The sequence below is a fragment of the Tachyglossus aculeatus genome, chromosome 15, assembly GCF_015852505.1.
Source record: "Tachyglossus aculeatus isolate mTacAcu1 chromosome 15, mTacAcu1.pri, whole genome shotgun sequence".
Lineage (NCBI taxonomy): Eukaryota > Metazoa > Chordata > Mammalia > Monotremata > Tachyglossidae > Tachyglossus > Tachyglossus aculeatus.
The window spans coordinates 24,512,141-24,528,523 of NC_052080.1; the positions used below are offsets into that span (position 1 = coordinate 24,512,141).

At 42.2% G+C, this 16,383-nt stretch overlaps 1 protein-coding gene across 4 annotated transcripts in view; it reads left to right on the plus strand.

Annotated features, from left to right (window-relative positions):
• Nucleotides 1-16,383, plus strand: part of RHOT1 (ras homolog family member T1) — a 46,782-nt gene that overhangs the window by 26,110 nt on the left and 4,289 nt on the right. For 2 of the 4 annotated variants that reach the window (XM_038757492.1, XM_038757494.1), the window contains exons 11-19: nucleotides 118-238; nucleotides 1,189-1,273; nucleotides 1,703-1,848; nucleotides 3,605-3,705; nucleotides 4,563-4,693; nucleotides 5,445-5,528; nucleotides 6,891-7,010; nucleotides 8,504-8,706; nucleotides 10,643-10,765. In XM_038757492.1, the coding sequence (XP_038613420.1) occupies nucleotides 118-238; nucleotides 1,189-1,273; nucleotides 1,703-1,848; nucleotides 3,605-3,705; nucleotides 4,563-4,693; nucleotides 5,445-5,528; nucleotides 6,891-7,010; nucleotides 8,504-8,706; nucleotides 10,643-10,765 (1,114 nt within the window). Of the gene's footprint in view, nucleotides 1-117; nucleotides 239-1,188; nucleotides 1,274-1,702; nucleotides 1,849-3,604; nucleotides 3,706-4,562; nucleotides 4,694-5,444; nucleotides 5,529-6,890; nucleotides 7,011-8,503; nucleotides 8,707-10,642; nucleotides 10,766-12,340; nucleotides 12,526-16,383 lie in introns of those variants that run through there. The other 2 variants (XM_038757493.1, XM_038757495.1) reach the window with 2 other exon arrangements.

Sequence of the window (16,383 nt, forward strand, 5' to 3'; positions counted from 1 at the left end):
GTCATGCAAACTCTCTCACAGGTGGACTGTTAAATGAGCGATTTAATGGTATTTGGAAACTTTTGGACCAATAGGTCTGTTAACCCTCATCTCCTCCTTTTTTTTTTTTTTTCCCAGGCTTTCTTTTTCTACACACACTTTTTATCCAGAGGGGGAGACATGAAACCACCTGGACGGTGTTGCGTCGGTTTGGTTATGACGACGATCTGGAGCTCACGCCTGAATACCTATTCCCTCCGTATGTATTCTTTGTATGCTTGGACGTAACAGCCACACGCTTAGTGCAGTGCTTTGCACACAGTAAGCGCTCAATAAATACAATTGAATGAATGAGCGAATGAATGGTTACTCTGAAGTTGCTTTCTTTCCTGATTTCCTGAAGTCATTTATTTTAGACTGTCCTTAGTGTTTGTAATAATTGCAATGAGGAGATGGCCTTCAATGCTTCCAGATCCCTTTGTCCCCCTCTGAAGGGGGCAGAACCTGGCTCAACACTTTTTGTCCCAGTTTCACCTCATCTCTTTCTCACTAGTGTTTTTTTTCCACTAGGGAGCCTCTAGAATTCTTGCTCTTCTCCTCTTTCTTCCACTGCTCCCAAATAACTGACAACTCCTGGATCTCCATCCCCCCCATCTTACCTCCTTCCCTTCCCCACAGCACCTGTATATATGTATATATGTTTGTACATATTTATTACTCTATTTATTTATTTATTTTACTTGTACATACCTATTCTATTTATTTTGTTTTGTTGGTATGTTTGGTTTTGTTGTCTGTCTCCCCCTTTTAGACTGTGAGCCCACTGTTGGGTAGGGACTGTCTCTATGTGTTGCCAATTTTATTTCCCAAGCGCTTAGTACAGTGCTCTGCACATAGTAATCGCTCAATAAATACGATTGATGATGAAGATGATGATCTCTCACCTCATCATGGGACCTCCTTATCATCCACACCCTCCTTGTTTCTCCAAACATTTTCCAACTCTGTTCCTCCTTCTTAAGGCACCTCAAACCCCATTTTGGAAAATGTGCTCTTCTGAAAGGCAAAATAAAGTGTTTTGGTAGAGAATTCTGCTAAAACACCTATTTTTAGTTTCAGGTTTGATTTTCCTTTTTTTTTTTCCCTCGTATTCAAGTTATGAAAGCCAGATAATAATATTTTATTTTGTTCTTTTCCCTTCTCTTTCAGGCTAAGAATACCTTCCGACTGCACTACAGAGTTGAATCATCATGCATATTTGTTTCTCCAAAGCATTTTTGACAAGCACGATTTGGTAAGCTTTTGATTTTTGACCAATGGTTTAAACCACCAGTGCTCATTTCTGACCGTGGATCCCGATGTGATTCTAACCTACATCACCCTTTTGTTGATGAAACCTGTTTTATAAATTGTCCTGTCAGAAATGCTTTTAATGTTTTTGTGTATCATGTCATATTTTTGAAACTATCCTCCAAAGATGCCAAGTGACTTATTTGCTTTTATTTGTTCCAGCATCTTTAGGGCCTTTTGTAAACACCCTCTTGTGAGGCATTTTCTTGCATATTGGCCATCAGCTTGATGTATGATTTTTTTTAAATAAGGTTTCTCCTTCTGAATTAATTGAACTTGGGTAGCATATTCCCTCTGGAATGGGAACATTTTGGGTTTGAGAATTGTTCTCTAAGCAATAATGTAAATACAGGTTCTCTATTTGTATTTTTAGGATAGAGACTGTGCTTTGTCCCCTGACGAGCTCAAAGATTTATTCGGAGTCTTCCCTTACATGCCCTGGGGTCCTGATGTGAACAGTACAGTCTGTACAAATGAAAGGGGCTGGATAACGTACCAGGGGTTTCTTTCACAGTGGACGTGAGTATAGTATACAGCCCTCTTGCCCTATGGAGTTGCAGGTAACATCAGTCATGTTAGAGAAGCAGCATAGCATAGTGTAAAGAGCACGGGCCTGGGAATCAGAAGGTCTTGGTTCTAATCCCGGCTCTGCCACCTGTGTGCTGTGTCACCTTGGGCAAGTCCCATCACTTCTCCGTGCCTGTTACCTGTAAAATGGGGATTGAGACTGTGAGCCCCACTTGGGACAGGGACCGTGTCCAACCCGATTTGCTTGTATCCACCCCAGGGCTCAGAACAGTGCCTGGTACATAATAAGCACTTAGCAAATACCATAAGTATTAGTATTATGTCTCTATCAGGCTAATAGATTGATAGACTTAAGCTTCACTGTGATCTGTCCAGTGGCTTCAACTTCCAATGATGTCAGTATTACACTATTTAAGTGCACCTATATATATCTTCTCATATTGAGGGGATCATATTTGTAGACTGGAGCTCTGTGACCAGTTGTTGTTTGCCTAATTCTAAAGCTGCAACAAAAGGGTGGTTTCAGATACTGACAGTCTAGATTGAAAATGGTGTATGCTTACTAGAGCCTTCCTAATATGCTCAGATTTTCTTTAATATTGACATAGCAGCTCTGTAAGAGAGCTCAAGATGTTCTGTGTTCTGGTGATTATCAGGGGGCTGGGCACATGCTTTTAGCATCATCTTTAGTTCATGGGTACCTCTAACCATGTTCAGTGAAGCTGTTTAATCCTAGTAGCTTAAAGTCTTAAATTTAAACTGATAGTCCTTGTTTTATTGAGCATTAGAAAGGTCACTGCTATTTTGTCATAAAATAAGGAGAAGAGCCTGTGTTATTTATGAACTTGGTGACTCATTTTGAGCGTGGTTCTGGCTGAAATGCCACCATTAAGGCCTATTTGCCTCCCTTAATGAGGACCCATCCACACTCTAAAATTACTGTGCAGTTTTGACATTCCTGCTGGGGAGACCCCTAAGTTAAGCTGCCCAGCACTCATTCTGTTTTGGGATAAAAAAATGGCTTTCTTCCAACTAAACCAATGTGAAAATTTTCATGTTCTGTATGCACCACATTGCTTCCCACACGAAAACTCCTATTTGGTTTTATTTGTGTGAACATGATCATAATTTAGACTAAAATGTAACAAGGTAATAAAATCCTATTTATTCAAATGTTGAAAAGTGCTGGGCACTGTTCATACTGTAGAGAACAGGGATCTGTCTCCATATCCCGATTAAAATACCTAATGCCCCCTGTTTGAAGTTTCCCTTCCATCCCACCCTCTTTCAAGTCCTCAGACACAGCCAACCAGCAGTATTTGTTGAACTCTCATGCTGTCTCGAGCACTGGATAGACTTTTATTTTAGGATAAAGGGGGAGGGATAGCTCATCCTTGGGTTCTCCCTATTTCTGTTCTGCGGCTGTCTAGCCTAAGAAGCCAACTCTTTTGAATGTGGCTGTGGCAATGTGGAGCGGAGTGAATCTGTTTTGTATAAGAAAGGTTCTTAAGGCTCTGGCTGGGGGTGGGGAGAAGAAAGAGAGAGACTGTAAAAAAAAAAAAGGATTGGAAGGCATTCTTATGAGCCTTAATATTGTCCTGTTTAAAATATCACAACTCTGGTATTATATTCTCCCAAGGGCTTTGTATAGTGCTCTGTACACAGTAAGTGCTCAATAAGTACCATTGATTGATTGCTGTGGATATGTCCTTAGGACCCATTCATCTTCTTCCCCCACTCTTTTTAGGCTAACCACCTATTTAGATGTTCAGCGCTGTCTGGAGTACTTGGGCTATTTAGGCTACTCAATACTGACTGAACAAGAGTCTCAAGCCTCCGCGATTACAGGTGACTATTACCTCTTCAGGAGAATCTCTGCAACATGTCACTTGTAATCATAAAAGATCGAGAGTGAGCTCATTTATTTTTCTCATATCTATTGCAAGAAATCAGGTTTTTCCAAAGGTTTTAGCTCTACTGTTTTCCTTGCCCTAGAAGTTCTTTGGTATTTGAGTATTGGTATTTGCAATTTCCCTTCACCTTTGCCAATAGAAGAGAAAGCTTTCTCCTCCATTAGAGAGGATTAGAGAGTTGTGCAGCCTGCCCTGAAGACACACTCAACTCTCCAGTCTCTTCCGTGTGTTTTTTCTTTAAATCTCTGAAATTGTCATCTTCTCTTTTCATAGGTGCCAACTCCCTGGGGGAAAAGGGAATAGTATCTCCCTTAGCTGTTTGAGTTGGATCTCCAGGTCTTTCAAATGCCAGAATGGTGTCTTTTTTTATGTGTTAGCTCATTGAAGCCTGCTCCCTTTTAGCTCCCCTCCCCTCCTTAAAATCCCTGCTCCCTTTTGTCCCCCACACTCAAAGTAAATAGTTGATGCCTATATTTTTTTATTTTCAGTTTGAGATCATGACATAAAATAAACTAATTTTTAGTTAGAGGCCTATTTGTCAACACACATCAAACTTGCATTACTGTCACAAGTTGTCATTTGTCCCTAAAATTCCAAATCTCTAATGTAGGAAGAGCATTGTTGTAGCACCCAACTCTTCGGATGTTCTCAAATGATTGAATTCCAACAACCTTGAAGGCAGGAGGATGACAAGAATAATTGCCCTGTCTTACAGATGAAGCAACTAAAATCTAGTGAGGTTAAGGAACATGTCTGAATTTATCCAGCTTGTGCTTTTTTGTTTTCCCCCAGTAACTCGAGATAAGAAGATTGATCTCCAGAAGAAGCAGACCCAAAGAAATGTGTTCAGATGTAATGTCATTGGAATGAAGAGTTGTGGGAAAAGCGGAGTTCTTCAGGCCCTTCTTGGAAGAAATCTAATGGTGAGAGTGATCTCTACCTCTGGAATTTACAGAAATCCAAAGACTTTTGAGATAGTTACCTCTTTAGGTTATCTGTTCAGAGTGTTATGCTGTGGTGGAATAGAACTCAGTGATCTTTTTAACAAATTGGGTAACAGTAGCATAACGTACTATACAGCCATTTTGATCATCTCAACCCAATTCGTGAGTGTTTGACCTAATTTAGTTTTTGGTACTCCATTACTGGAGTGGCATACTGTCGTTTGTCACGTATGTCATTGGAGCTTGCATGTTTTCTGATTCCGTGTTATGTTTCCTGCTGGGATTTTTTTTGTTCTTGCCTGACTCGTATGCAGTCGAAGGTGCAAATATCACTCCGCTAGTTTCTGTCCCTTTATAGTAGTCTGGAAAGAGCCAGAAGTGACTCTGGAATGTCCCTCTGCTTCACTCTTAAGATCCTTTCGAGCAGAGATCACGTCTACTAATTCTGTTACCCTCTCCCGAGTGCTTAGTACAGAGCCCTGTGCTCCGAAAATGCTGCTTATTGATTGATATTCTGTCAGAAATTTGGTGGCATTTTCAACTACTACTTGCAGTTTATGCAGAACAGAAGTGTGTCTTGCCCTGTGAGACCTAACTGAAAAGCATTTTCTTCTTCATCTTTTGTAGTACGGTAGCTAAGAAGTCTTTTTTATGTATAAACACAGTTTAACTGGAGGAAGTTTTAGTATTGATTTTATTTTTTTACCTGGAAATGTTGTGCATTTTTCAGAGACAGAGGCACATTCGTGAGGACCACAAATCCTATTATGCGATTAATACCGTTTATGTGTATGGACAAGAGAAATACTTGTTGGTAAGGCACTATGATGTGTTTGCATGCAAGTGAAAGCTTCGTTTTAATTTTTTTTTTTGCCTTTGTTTCTACAGATTTGCTAGTGTAGTTGAACACTTGAATGTGAATTAATTGAGCGTAAGAAAGTGGCCTTAAAATAAGAAGCCCTTGATAACTTGCAATTGGTGTTCTTGGTAGAATTAATTAGAATGCTAAAGATAAAGATGAAATTCTTTGCAAGTGCACGCTCTTGGGGCCTTGTCAAGAAGTTGACTGGAGAAGGACAACAGAAGCAAATGGAGTGATTATTACTACTGCTAATGTGTATTAAATGCTTACTGTGTACTGAGTGCAAGGTTAGACACAAGATAATGAGTAACACATGGTCCATATTCCAGAAGGGGCTCAAAATTGAAATGGGGAAGCACAGACGCATAGAACATTAAGAATTATTACAAATAACATTTAGAATAAGCTAAAGTTCCACAATCCGCATCACCAACATTAACCTATGTAAAGCATTACTTAGATCACATATAGATGCCAAGATCATCAGGTTGGACACAGTCCGTGTCCCACAGGAGCTCATGGCCTTAATCCCCATTTTTACGGAAGAGGAACTGAGGCACAGAGAAGTTAAGTGGTTTGCCCAAGGTCACTCAGCGGACAAGTGGCAGGGCTGGGATTAGAACCCAGGTGCTTTTGATTCCCAGGCCCGTGATCTGTTCGCTAGGCCACACTGAGACACATTGGGTGCCCTACCTCCCTGCTTTTCCCCTCCTCTCCCTCCCCGATAGTCCCCAGACTCCATCATCATCATCATCAATCGTATTTATTGAGCGCTTACTGTGTGCAGAGCACTGTACTAAGCTCTTGGGAAGTACAAGTTGGCAACATATAGAGACAGTCCCTACCCACCAGTGGGCTCACAGTCTAAAAGGCTGCATGGGTCTCAGCTTCTACATGCCCTCTGAGGGGTGAGGCTTGATTCCTGTGGAGGTCAGTTTCATGCATCTGCCCTTTCGTCCCCACCCCTGCCACCCAAACTTGGGCTCATGGCATTCGGCCAAGTTCACATATGGGTTTCCCTTTGACTGAATAGACTCTTTAGTCAAATGGAAAGGTGTAGTAGTTTGGGCATTCAAAATGAAGTAGGACGAGCAAGTCGGGCAACATTCGCACACTTATTATTGCCTCTGAATTCATGAGTTTGAATCTGTACACCTATTCGGGACACTTAAACATCAGGAAGAATTGTGAAATCAGCCATGAATGAAGGCTTTGGGGTAGGTTACCAATCACCTTGGCCTTCAGTAGACTTATGTTTTGTAATTGTGTATTTTTTTAAAAGTGACATTCTTCATCATCTCTTTCTTTGAAAAGTTGCACGATATCTCTGAGTCTGAATTTTTAACCGACACCGAGATCATGTGTGATGCTGTGTGCCTGGTGTATGACGTCAGTAATCCCAAATCTTTTGAATACTGCGCCCGGATTTTTAAGGTTTGTACTTCGTAAATTCTCGTCCCCACGTTAGTATTGATTGGGGATTAATCAGAATTGCAGTGATGGGGGGTCTGCAGTCCAGATCACTTTCATACGCAAATGTTCAGCCCATGTTTCTCCACTCGTCTGGAAACTCCAGTGATTGCCCATCCACCTCCATATCAGACAAAAAACTCCTCTCCATGGGCTTTAAAGCACTGTCACCTCACTGCTCTCCTACTACAACCCAGCCCACCCACTTCATTCCTGTATATATGTATATGTTTGTACATATTTATTACTCTATTTATTTTACTTGTACATATCTATTCTATTTATTTTGTTAATATGTTTGGTTTTGTTCTCTGTCTCCCCCTTCTAGACTGTGAGCCCACTGTTGGGTAGGGACTGTCTCTATATGTTGCCAACTTGTACTTCCCAAGCGCTTAGTACAGTGCTCTGCACACAGTAAGCGCTCAATAAATACTATTGATTGATTGATTCATTCATTCCTCTAATGCTACCCTTCTCATTTTGCTTCAATCTTATGTGCCTCGCCACCAGTCTCTAGCCCACATCCTGCCTGTGGCCTGAAATACCCTCCCTCCTCTTATCAGACAGATAATTGCTCTCCCTCCTTCAAAGCTTTATTGAAAGTGCATCTCCTCCAAGAAGCCTTCCCTGATTAAGCCCTCCTCTCTTCTTCTCCCACTCCCTTCTGTGTCATCCTGACTTGCTCCCTTCATTCCTCTCCCTGCCCCCCGAGCTCTTTAGCACTTAAGCATATATCTGTAATTTATTTATTTACTTATGTATATATGTATGTATATTAATGTCAGTCTCCCTTTTTAAACTGTGAGCTCCTTGTGGGCAGGGAATGTGTCTGTTGATTGTTATATTGGACTCTCCCAAGCGCTTAGTACAGTGCTTTGCGCACAGTAAGTTCTCAATAAATACGATTGAATGAATGAATGGGGGTGGAGAGTCAATATAGATGATCTCTGATCCCTGGAGGAGAGAAATATTTTAAGAAAGTAGAATTGCGTAATAGAAGATTGACCATTAGTAGAAGTGTACTGTATTTTCATCATCATCATCATCATCATCAGTTGTATTTATTGAGCGCTTACTGTGTGCAGAGCACTGTACTAAGCACTTGGGAAGTACAAGTTGGCAACATATAGAGACAGTCCTTACCCAACAGTGAGCTTACAGTCTAAAAGGGGGAGACAGAGAACAAAACCAGACATACTGACAAAATAAAATGAATAGATATGTACAAGTAAAATAAATAAATAGAGTAATGAATATGTACAAACATATATACATATATACAGGTGCTGTGGGGAAGGGAAGGAGGTAAGATGTGGGGGATGGAGAGGGGGACGAGGGGGAGAGGAAGGAAGGGGCTTTGTTTTGGTAGGTGAGGCACCAGAAACGTAGCAGATTTTGAATTTTCTTGATTTACCCGTAATAAACCCTGACTTTGTGTCACTCTCTTGTTCCTTTAGCAACATTTCATGGACAGCAGAATACCCTGTTTAATCGTAGCTGCCAAGTCAGACCTTCATGAAGTCAAGCAAGAGTACAGTATTTCACCTACGGATTTCTGCCGAAAACACAAAATGCCTCCACCCCAAGCCTTCACTTGCAATACTGCTGATGCACCGAGTAAGGATATCTTTGTGAAATTGACAACGATGGCCATGTACCCGTAAGTACTAGCACGGTCTTCATTTCCACGCTGCATTTGGGTCACAGTGACACTGCATGCCATTACTAGCCATGAGTACGGAGCGTTCTGCTACGGTCAAGTTGTTCAGCAACAGAAAGAGACTTTGTAAATGAGAAGGTATGAACGGGAATGGAAGGAAGCCTAGTCATATTTGGAGGCAAAGTTGGGTCAGCTACAACAGTGGTCCGGAAAATACTTCTATGAGAAGTCGCTTATGGCAGGACATAATTATTAAACATTGCCATTAAGAAATGGCCTCCTTGAAAAAAGCACAGGGCAATAGACGGGATGTTTCCACTTGCACATCTCAGTGTCTAGCATCCCCTCTAGACTGTAAGCTCCTCGTGGTCGGGGAGCATGTCTATCAATTCTGATGTATTGTGCTCTCCCAAGCGCTTAGCACAATGCTTTGCACATGGTAAGCACTCAATAGATAGGTTTGATTTGATTGACAGGCAGTTATCACCTAGAACTACACTGCTTGATAAAGCTTCTTGCTTAATTATGCATTGTGCCGTTAAGCTCTGTGTATGTTACATTTATCTTTTAAATTAACCCATTCAAAATTCCTTTTGGCGTGCTTACATGTAGAGCTGAGTTACGTGAGTGCACTTTACAGTGCCACATGTATAATAAATGTACACACATTTAGAATTATTTGTGAGGTTCCATCTCAAATGCCTTCTCATAAAGCATCTCCCTGTTGCTCAGCATACTGTGCATCCCTCCTTTGGGGCAGGTGGAACTTTGTGTATGTTGAAGAATTAGATTCAAATGATTTCACTGAGAGGTGGATTCCAGTATGACAGCTGGCAATGGCTTCACTTTCAGTAGCAATAATGTCTTCATTTTCTCATGAATCAAGTTTTATTGAAAAGAACGGCCTGGATTCTGTCGAAGCTTTCATTCTTTATTTTATTTTTCTGCCTGTTGGGAATTAGGGCTTATTGGAATATTACTGATCTTCCACAACCATGCCACCAGGGGATTGGATCCCATCGGACCCATCAACTGCGTCAGGTTGGGTGCTTGGCACCGCCCATCTAATTGGTTCTGACCACTGATGGTGCTTTGAGATCCCATGACCGGGTGGTTAGGCTTCAGGTGAGGCAGATCATCTCATGTAACTTCACTAAATTTCACCTCCCCTCAATCTGCCGCCTCAAATTTCACTTAAGGTTTCAGTTGGATTCCGTTTTGTTCTTCCCTTCCTCAGCCAAATACACACACCGTCACTCCCGGCTGCTGCAATTGCGAGGGTGGGTGAGGTGATCCTCGGGTCTGGTTCCAGAGAAAGTTTTCCCAAGCATTTTGGTGTCCTTTGGGCCAACTAAAGATGATGACGTACAAATCTCTCCGTTCCCTCTGGAGTTGAAAATCTTCCTCTTCGGGTTTCTTATTTGTAGCCTCTATCCTCCTTTCTGTTTTTCCAGCATGTGTGTGTTGGGAGAGGGGGTCGGGGGAGGCTTTTATTGGGTGGAAGAGGAGGAAGGAATAATTATCTCTTAAAAAGTGAAACTTTTTTGTTGTGTTGGTGAATGATGTGGCTTATTTGTTTTTTTCTAATAATGGTAGATGAGGTGCCATCTATTGCTGTGCAGACTTATTCCACTAAAGGTATTGTAACATTGTCTCCCCCCCACCAAAAAAAAAAAATGTAAAATGTAAATCAATTCATCTTTTGCTTTTATCTGCTTAACTTTCAAAGCACAGAAAGAAATAATTGTCAACCGTTATTATGGTTACAATGTTCAGCTTAAGCTTGGAATTCTGCACAGCTTTAGTCTGCCCTAAATTTCCCTCTTTAAAAATGTAACGTATTCCTAAATTTCTTTTTTTTTTTTTTTTTTGGCACAGTCCTACATGTGCCCAATTTGTGAGAACTCAACTCCTGTCCTTCTGTGTGTTTTCGCAGCCATGCCCGGTTACGCTGTATGTGCACCTGCAACAGGTGTACATTTTGCATCTGTCAGAACTTCCTCAACTCAGACTTGCTGCAATCTGTAAAGAACAAACTCTTCACTGCAGTTCTTAACAGGTCCTTAACTTTATTTACTGGGTACCAGGCATTCTTTTACATTTCAGAGGAAAAAAGTGGATCATTTTCTATTATGCAGTTTTTCACGATGTATCCACCAAGCAGGCCGATAACTGGTTTTCAAGATCTTCAACTAATTTCCACTAAAATTCTCACTGTGGCTCGCTGTTTAACATAGTTTTTGATACTATCGCAAGGAATGGTTTAAAAGATGAGTAGATTATTTGGGACACTGGAAAAAAGTGAGTAACTAGCATGGGACTTTTAGAATGCCAGAATATGCTAAGGGTATGTGTCTCAATACCAAAAGCTGAAACAGTATGAAATATGTAGAGAGACTAATGTACCTTTGGCTGAGTGGCATACAACTTCTTGAGAAATACTGTTGGAAGGAGGAAATTGTCTGGTGCAAGAATATTGGTTTAAATATTTTATTGCTGTGCATGTCAAGCAGATGATAACGGTTTTAAAAGATGGTTTAATTTGATTCGGGGTATATTGGGTGTATCAAATTAGTGGAAATCCCGTGAAGAAATTTGCTGCTCTTACAGTTCTCCGTTCTTGAAACAAATTGCTTATGCTCTTACATTTTTAGAATGTCTCATACAATAAATCTTAAGTAATGTAGCTTCCAAAAACAAAGTGAATCACCATTCTTATTGATCCACTCTAATTTAGAGAAACTTGCTTGCAGTTATACCAAAACTGCAGCCTTGAGGTTTTCTGCACAAAGGTTTTGTGTACTGAGGTTGTCTTCTGACCCACAAAGCAGTACCCTCTTCCATTCGTTGACCCAGCAAAGGACTGGAAAGTCAAACTAAACAATTCCCTTGCTCTGCTGTCCCAGATTTCAGGGTTGTTTTTTAAGCGCAGGTTTCTGTGCCCTTCGTGTTCTGCTTCTAGGAATGCCATTTAACATGCATTCTCTTTTATATCACACTTGTGCCCTTTTTGTGCGTCTTCATATGGTGGCAGTCATGGCTTTCAGATCAGTTTAGAGTTGGCGGTAGGTAGGTCGATGTACACCGTAAGGCAGCTGGAAGAGCAGAAGGAAGGTTTAAAGCTGTAGTTTGCGAGAAGTAGGAGAATTGAGTTCACCTAGTTCTTTTCTAACCCACGGTTCAAGTTCCTAAAGATATGATTGGACATGCTAGACCAGTTTTTTAGAGGGTCCAACTCTCACAGGTACCTTGCTTTTCAAACTCACCTCTGCTCCTGATTCCCCCTCATCAGCCCTCACTTGTGGAAAGGAGGGTTCCTGAAAGTGAGCGAATCTTGCTCATCTTGAGCCCAAGAAGGCTAAAACAAGGGTCAAGCAACTCCCCGTTTTAACTAGGATCTGGAGCCGTCTTTGGCTCCCGACAGTCCTTCCGTTAAGATTTTTCTCTTAACAGCTTTTGCCAATGCCTTTTGTGATCTCGTTAGTGAGAGTAGAAACTTTAAGCAAGGAAAGGACTCTTATTTAGCGGCTCTTCTTTTCAGTTTGAGTCTCGTTAGTGTATTTGGTTCAGCATGCTACTCCCTGTGTTTTATCTCAGTTTCATGTCTTTCGTCCCTCCTTCCTCCCTGCTGAAGAACAGAGCGGAACACTCCTGTAGAAGTTGAGATTTTCCCATTTGGATCCATTCCATCCATTCCGAGTGAGAATAAGAAGTTTTCCAGTAGTTTCAATATTCTACCCTGTATTCAGGAGGTCCAGCACCACTCCCCCGGCCCAGTCTGATGCACTGCAGAACATCGACCTAACTAGTCAGCAGAGTTGAGGTGGGGACTCTAGTTTTCTGGGGTTTGGTAGGGAGGAGGAGAGGAGTGGGGGTAGAGGTTGTTCCCCACTGAGACCCTCTCCCCTTTTCACCCTTCCCCTCTCTCTCTCTCCACGTTGCTGGCCTTCCTTCCCTCTGCCCCCCTTCTCTTTCTCCAACTTGGCCTTTCTCTCCCTCCATCTTCTGCTCCTCTCTTGCTGGCCTTCCATCTTGCTCCATCTCCAACCCCCACCAATTTCCTAATGGCCAGGGGGCAAGTGATTTAGGGGACTGGCTGAGTGTGCCATACCTTCCCTGCCTGAGATGGTCTCTGTACTGCTGAGACTTCTGGCTTACAGATTTAGATCTGCACAGTCCTGCGTGAGTGTCTTATTTGCACATGCACAGTGGTCACTACTTGTGCCAAGATTGGGGGCCACTCCCGCCGTGCCTCAACTTGGCCAACCTTTCGGCTGGCCGGTCCGCAGACGAAGCTCAGGCGCCGCTCATTCGTTTGTAATGGAGAATTCGTGGAAAACTCATCTTGTGTAATCATCTATTCAATTACTCCTGATCGTGGATAGGAAGAAGTACAATTTTGTCCAGGAAAACATCCAAAACTTCAGTGTGAAATCCTGATTCTTGATAATATTTAACCAGACGCCCACGTGAGGGAAATTGTTGCCCTCCAAAAGCATGGTTACTGCTGTCATTTTCAGCTTAGATGAATATACACAAGAACTTGGGGAGCAGATCTTTTGTACACAGCTGCTGATGTTTTAGTTTTTCATTCATTCAATCGTATTTATTGAGTGCTTACTGTGTGCAGAGCACTCTTCACATGGCTCCTGTGTTTTATGGACATGATAAGATGTGGATCGCCTCCAATTTTTTAATAAATTGTTTTGAATAGTTTACTAATGATAGGAGAGCGGTCTTTAAGTGCAACTACAAGCACTGCCCTCAGGTTTTACTTCTGGTGGCTCTTTAGGCATACTCATTTAACAGCTTGGTTGTGATAAATGAAATGACTGACTCCCTAATGGACACTTCATCTTCATTAATGAAACTTCAGACTGTAGAACGTTACGATCCCTAAATTTCAGGTGGCATTGTGGTAGTCTGACCTCCAGAGTGATTGAAGCCAGTTCTTTCACTGCTAAAAAAATATTGAAAATGTTTTTTTTCTATAGGCAGAATTTGGTGAAACCAGATATTTTTCAGAATGCACATTTATACAGGATGTTGTAAAAATATGGGGCGAGGAAAGGGAACTTTGTGATTGATTATGGATTATATTAGCTTGTAATCTGGTCTGCATATTGTAATTTTAGAGGTGAATTGACTGAAGGGATGGTTGGGGCGGGGCAGAGGGGAGGGGTGTTGGGTGTGAGGAGGGTGTTTGTCCCTTGGTCAGGGTGCGTAAGTTAGAGGTAAATGGAGATGACAAAAGCAGCACACCACACCTAGCCCAGCCTCTTTTACCTCTCAGAGGATGGTAAGATCAAGGTCATCCAAGTAGAGTGCCTGAGAAGTAAGTTTTGGCTCTCAGGAAGCCGATGGCCCAGTCATCTCCCCAAGATGCCGCTGGACCACAGAAGGATCTCTGATCAGGACCTTGCTGTGGTGGAGAATGGGCAGTAGAGAGAGAGTCATTAACTCCCGTAGCGGTGGCACCTTTAGGAGAAGAGCCAAGGACCATCTGTGCTGGGTGAAAATACTAGAAACTGAATGCCAGAGTTTTTAGGCAGGGCTCCAAGAGTATTCAGCCAGCGGAGAGCTTCCCTGAGGGCCAAGAGAGCCTGGAAATGGGGATAGGCGACTGGGGGTGGGTGGGAGAGAGAGAGAGAGTGTGTGTGTGTTTCCTGTAGTCCTATAGCATTAAACCTTGCTTATCCTCATCTGTAATAACTGAATTTATGCCGGGGTTGCCGCTGATCGGGGAGTCCTTCGGGCAGAAAAAATGGAATGTGGTTTCTACCACTCTGACCAGCTTCTGATTTCTTGGTGCGGTAGTGCTAAAACTTTAGGAAGTCCCTTTTGTTTTGAATCTTTTTCTCATAGCAGTGAAACCCAGTATCGATAGGGGTGAAGTTTGGAGCGTTTGTATATAAAGTGCTTTGGGTTTCCAGCCTCAGAGCCTGCATGCCAGAAGCTGGGAGCTCCAAGTTCGAGGCTGAGCAGGTGAAATCCTGCAGGGGTAAATGAGGAAAAGGAAGAGGAGGCAGGAATGGGAGGGGAAGGGCTACCGGGGACTGTCGCTTCAGCCTTCTGAGGGCTTTAGACCAGAAAATGCTGGGGATCCCTGCACACTGGTTTTTGAAAAAGTTCCAGCATCATCATCATCATCAATCGTATTTATTGAGCGCTTACTATGTGCAGAGCACTGTACTAAGCGCTTGGGAAGTACAAATTGGCAACATATAGAGACAGTCCCTACCCAACAGTGGGCTCACAGTCTAAAGGGGGGCCATGCATAGGTTAAGGTGAATCCTCAAGCTCTCGGGGAGTGTTGATGCCCTAATATGAATGCACCAAAATGGTATAAAACATTTAAACTGGGGTATCTAAGCTCACCCAGAAAACCTCGGAAGGACTTTGTTTGTGAGCGTTTAAGGACTGGATCACCGAGTGGGGCTGGTCAGCGTGTCTGGGGGTCCTGATCCCATCCTGCAAGACCGAGGGAGTTGTGAGCGCGGGGACAAATGTGTTATCACTAGAAGTCCAGTCAAAGCGGCCTCCATGGGCAAGTGGGGCTAGGCTTCAGCAAGCCTGTCTATGGCTACTGTCTGGAAATCTGTCTGCCTTCAGGGACTTGGGCCAGCCTTGCTCCTGGGGTATCTGTGAACTCCAAGCTTGGCCCAGGTCTAAAAAGAGAAGCAAGCTTGCAACCCTACACGTCCTTTATTTGGTAACTCTCCCTTTCAACTACCAGGGGTTAATTGTACCTTTTTGTCAAATTGCATTGGGCAGTTCTACCCCAAAATATTCCAGTGTATTTTTGAGAGCATGACATCATCTTCAGTAGCAAAATATGAGGGACTTCTTTGTGCCTGTCATTGTGTGAAATACATGGGGGAGTGTGGCTTTATGCTTTTAATTATACATCCAGAAACCAACTAGTTTGAATGATGGAACTGTGCAATTCCAGTCTTTTATCGGATTTTATTTTATTCTAATCAATCAATCATATTTATTGAGCGCTTACTGTGTACAGAGCACTGTACTAAGCGCTTGGGAAGTACAAGTTGGCAACATATAGAGACGGTCCCTACCCAACAGTGGGGTCACAGTCTAGAAGATGTTGCATTAACGTTGCCAACTTGTACTTCCCAAGTGCTTAGTACAGTGCTCTGCACACAGTAGCGCTCAATAAATATGAATGAATGAATGAATTAACAGAATTGCCAGTGTGACTGATATTATGTAGCAGGAGAGCTGTGACATTCATCATGTGTTCGTTCAGGTGAATAAAGCATAACAATTTCTTTTAAAAGAATATTTGCTTTGAGCCACTCTGAAACCCTTCTGCTCTAGAATTGTGGAAGGATGATTTTGGTTTCCTCTGGAAACTAAATATAAGACTTATGAAACCTTGGCAACCACTTATATTAGAGTCTTGAAGTAACGAACATGAATCAGCCTTTAGTACTTGGCTAATAAGCTGTTCCGGTAATATCTGGTAGCAAAGGAGCAGTGAGTGTAATGAGAGATTTCGAATACATAATCTTTTGTAATCCTAAATCCCTTATCTGCCTACTTAGTGCAGATTACAAATGTATTTTGAAAAGGCACCGATCTATTCCCAAGTCTCTTTGCATACCACAAAGTGCCTTATATAGGCAGTTGATCGGTGGAAGTTAGGAATATTTTATG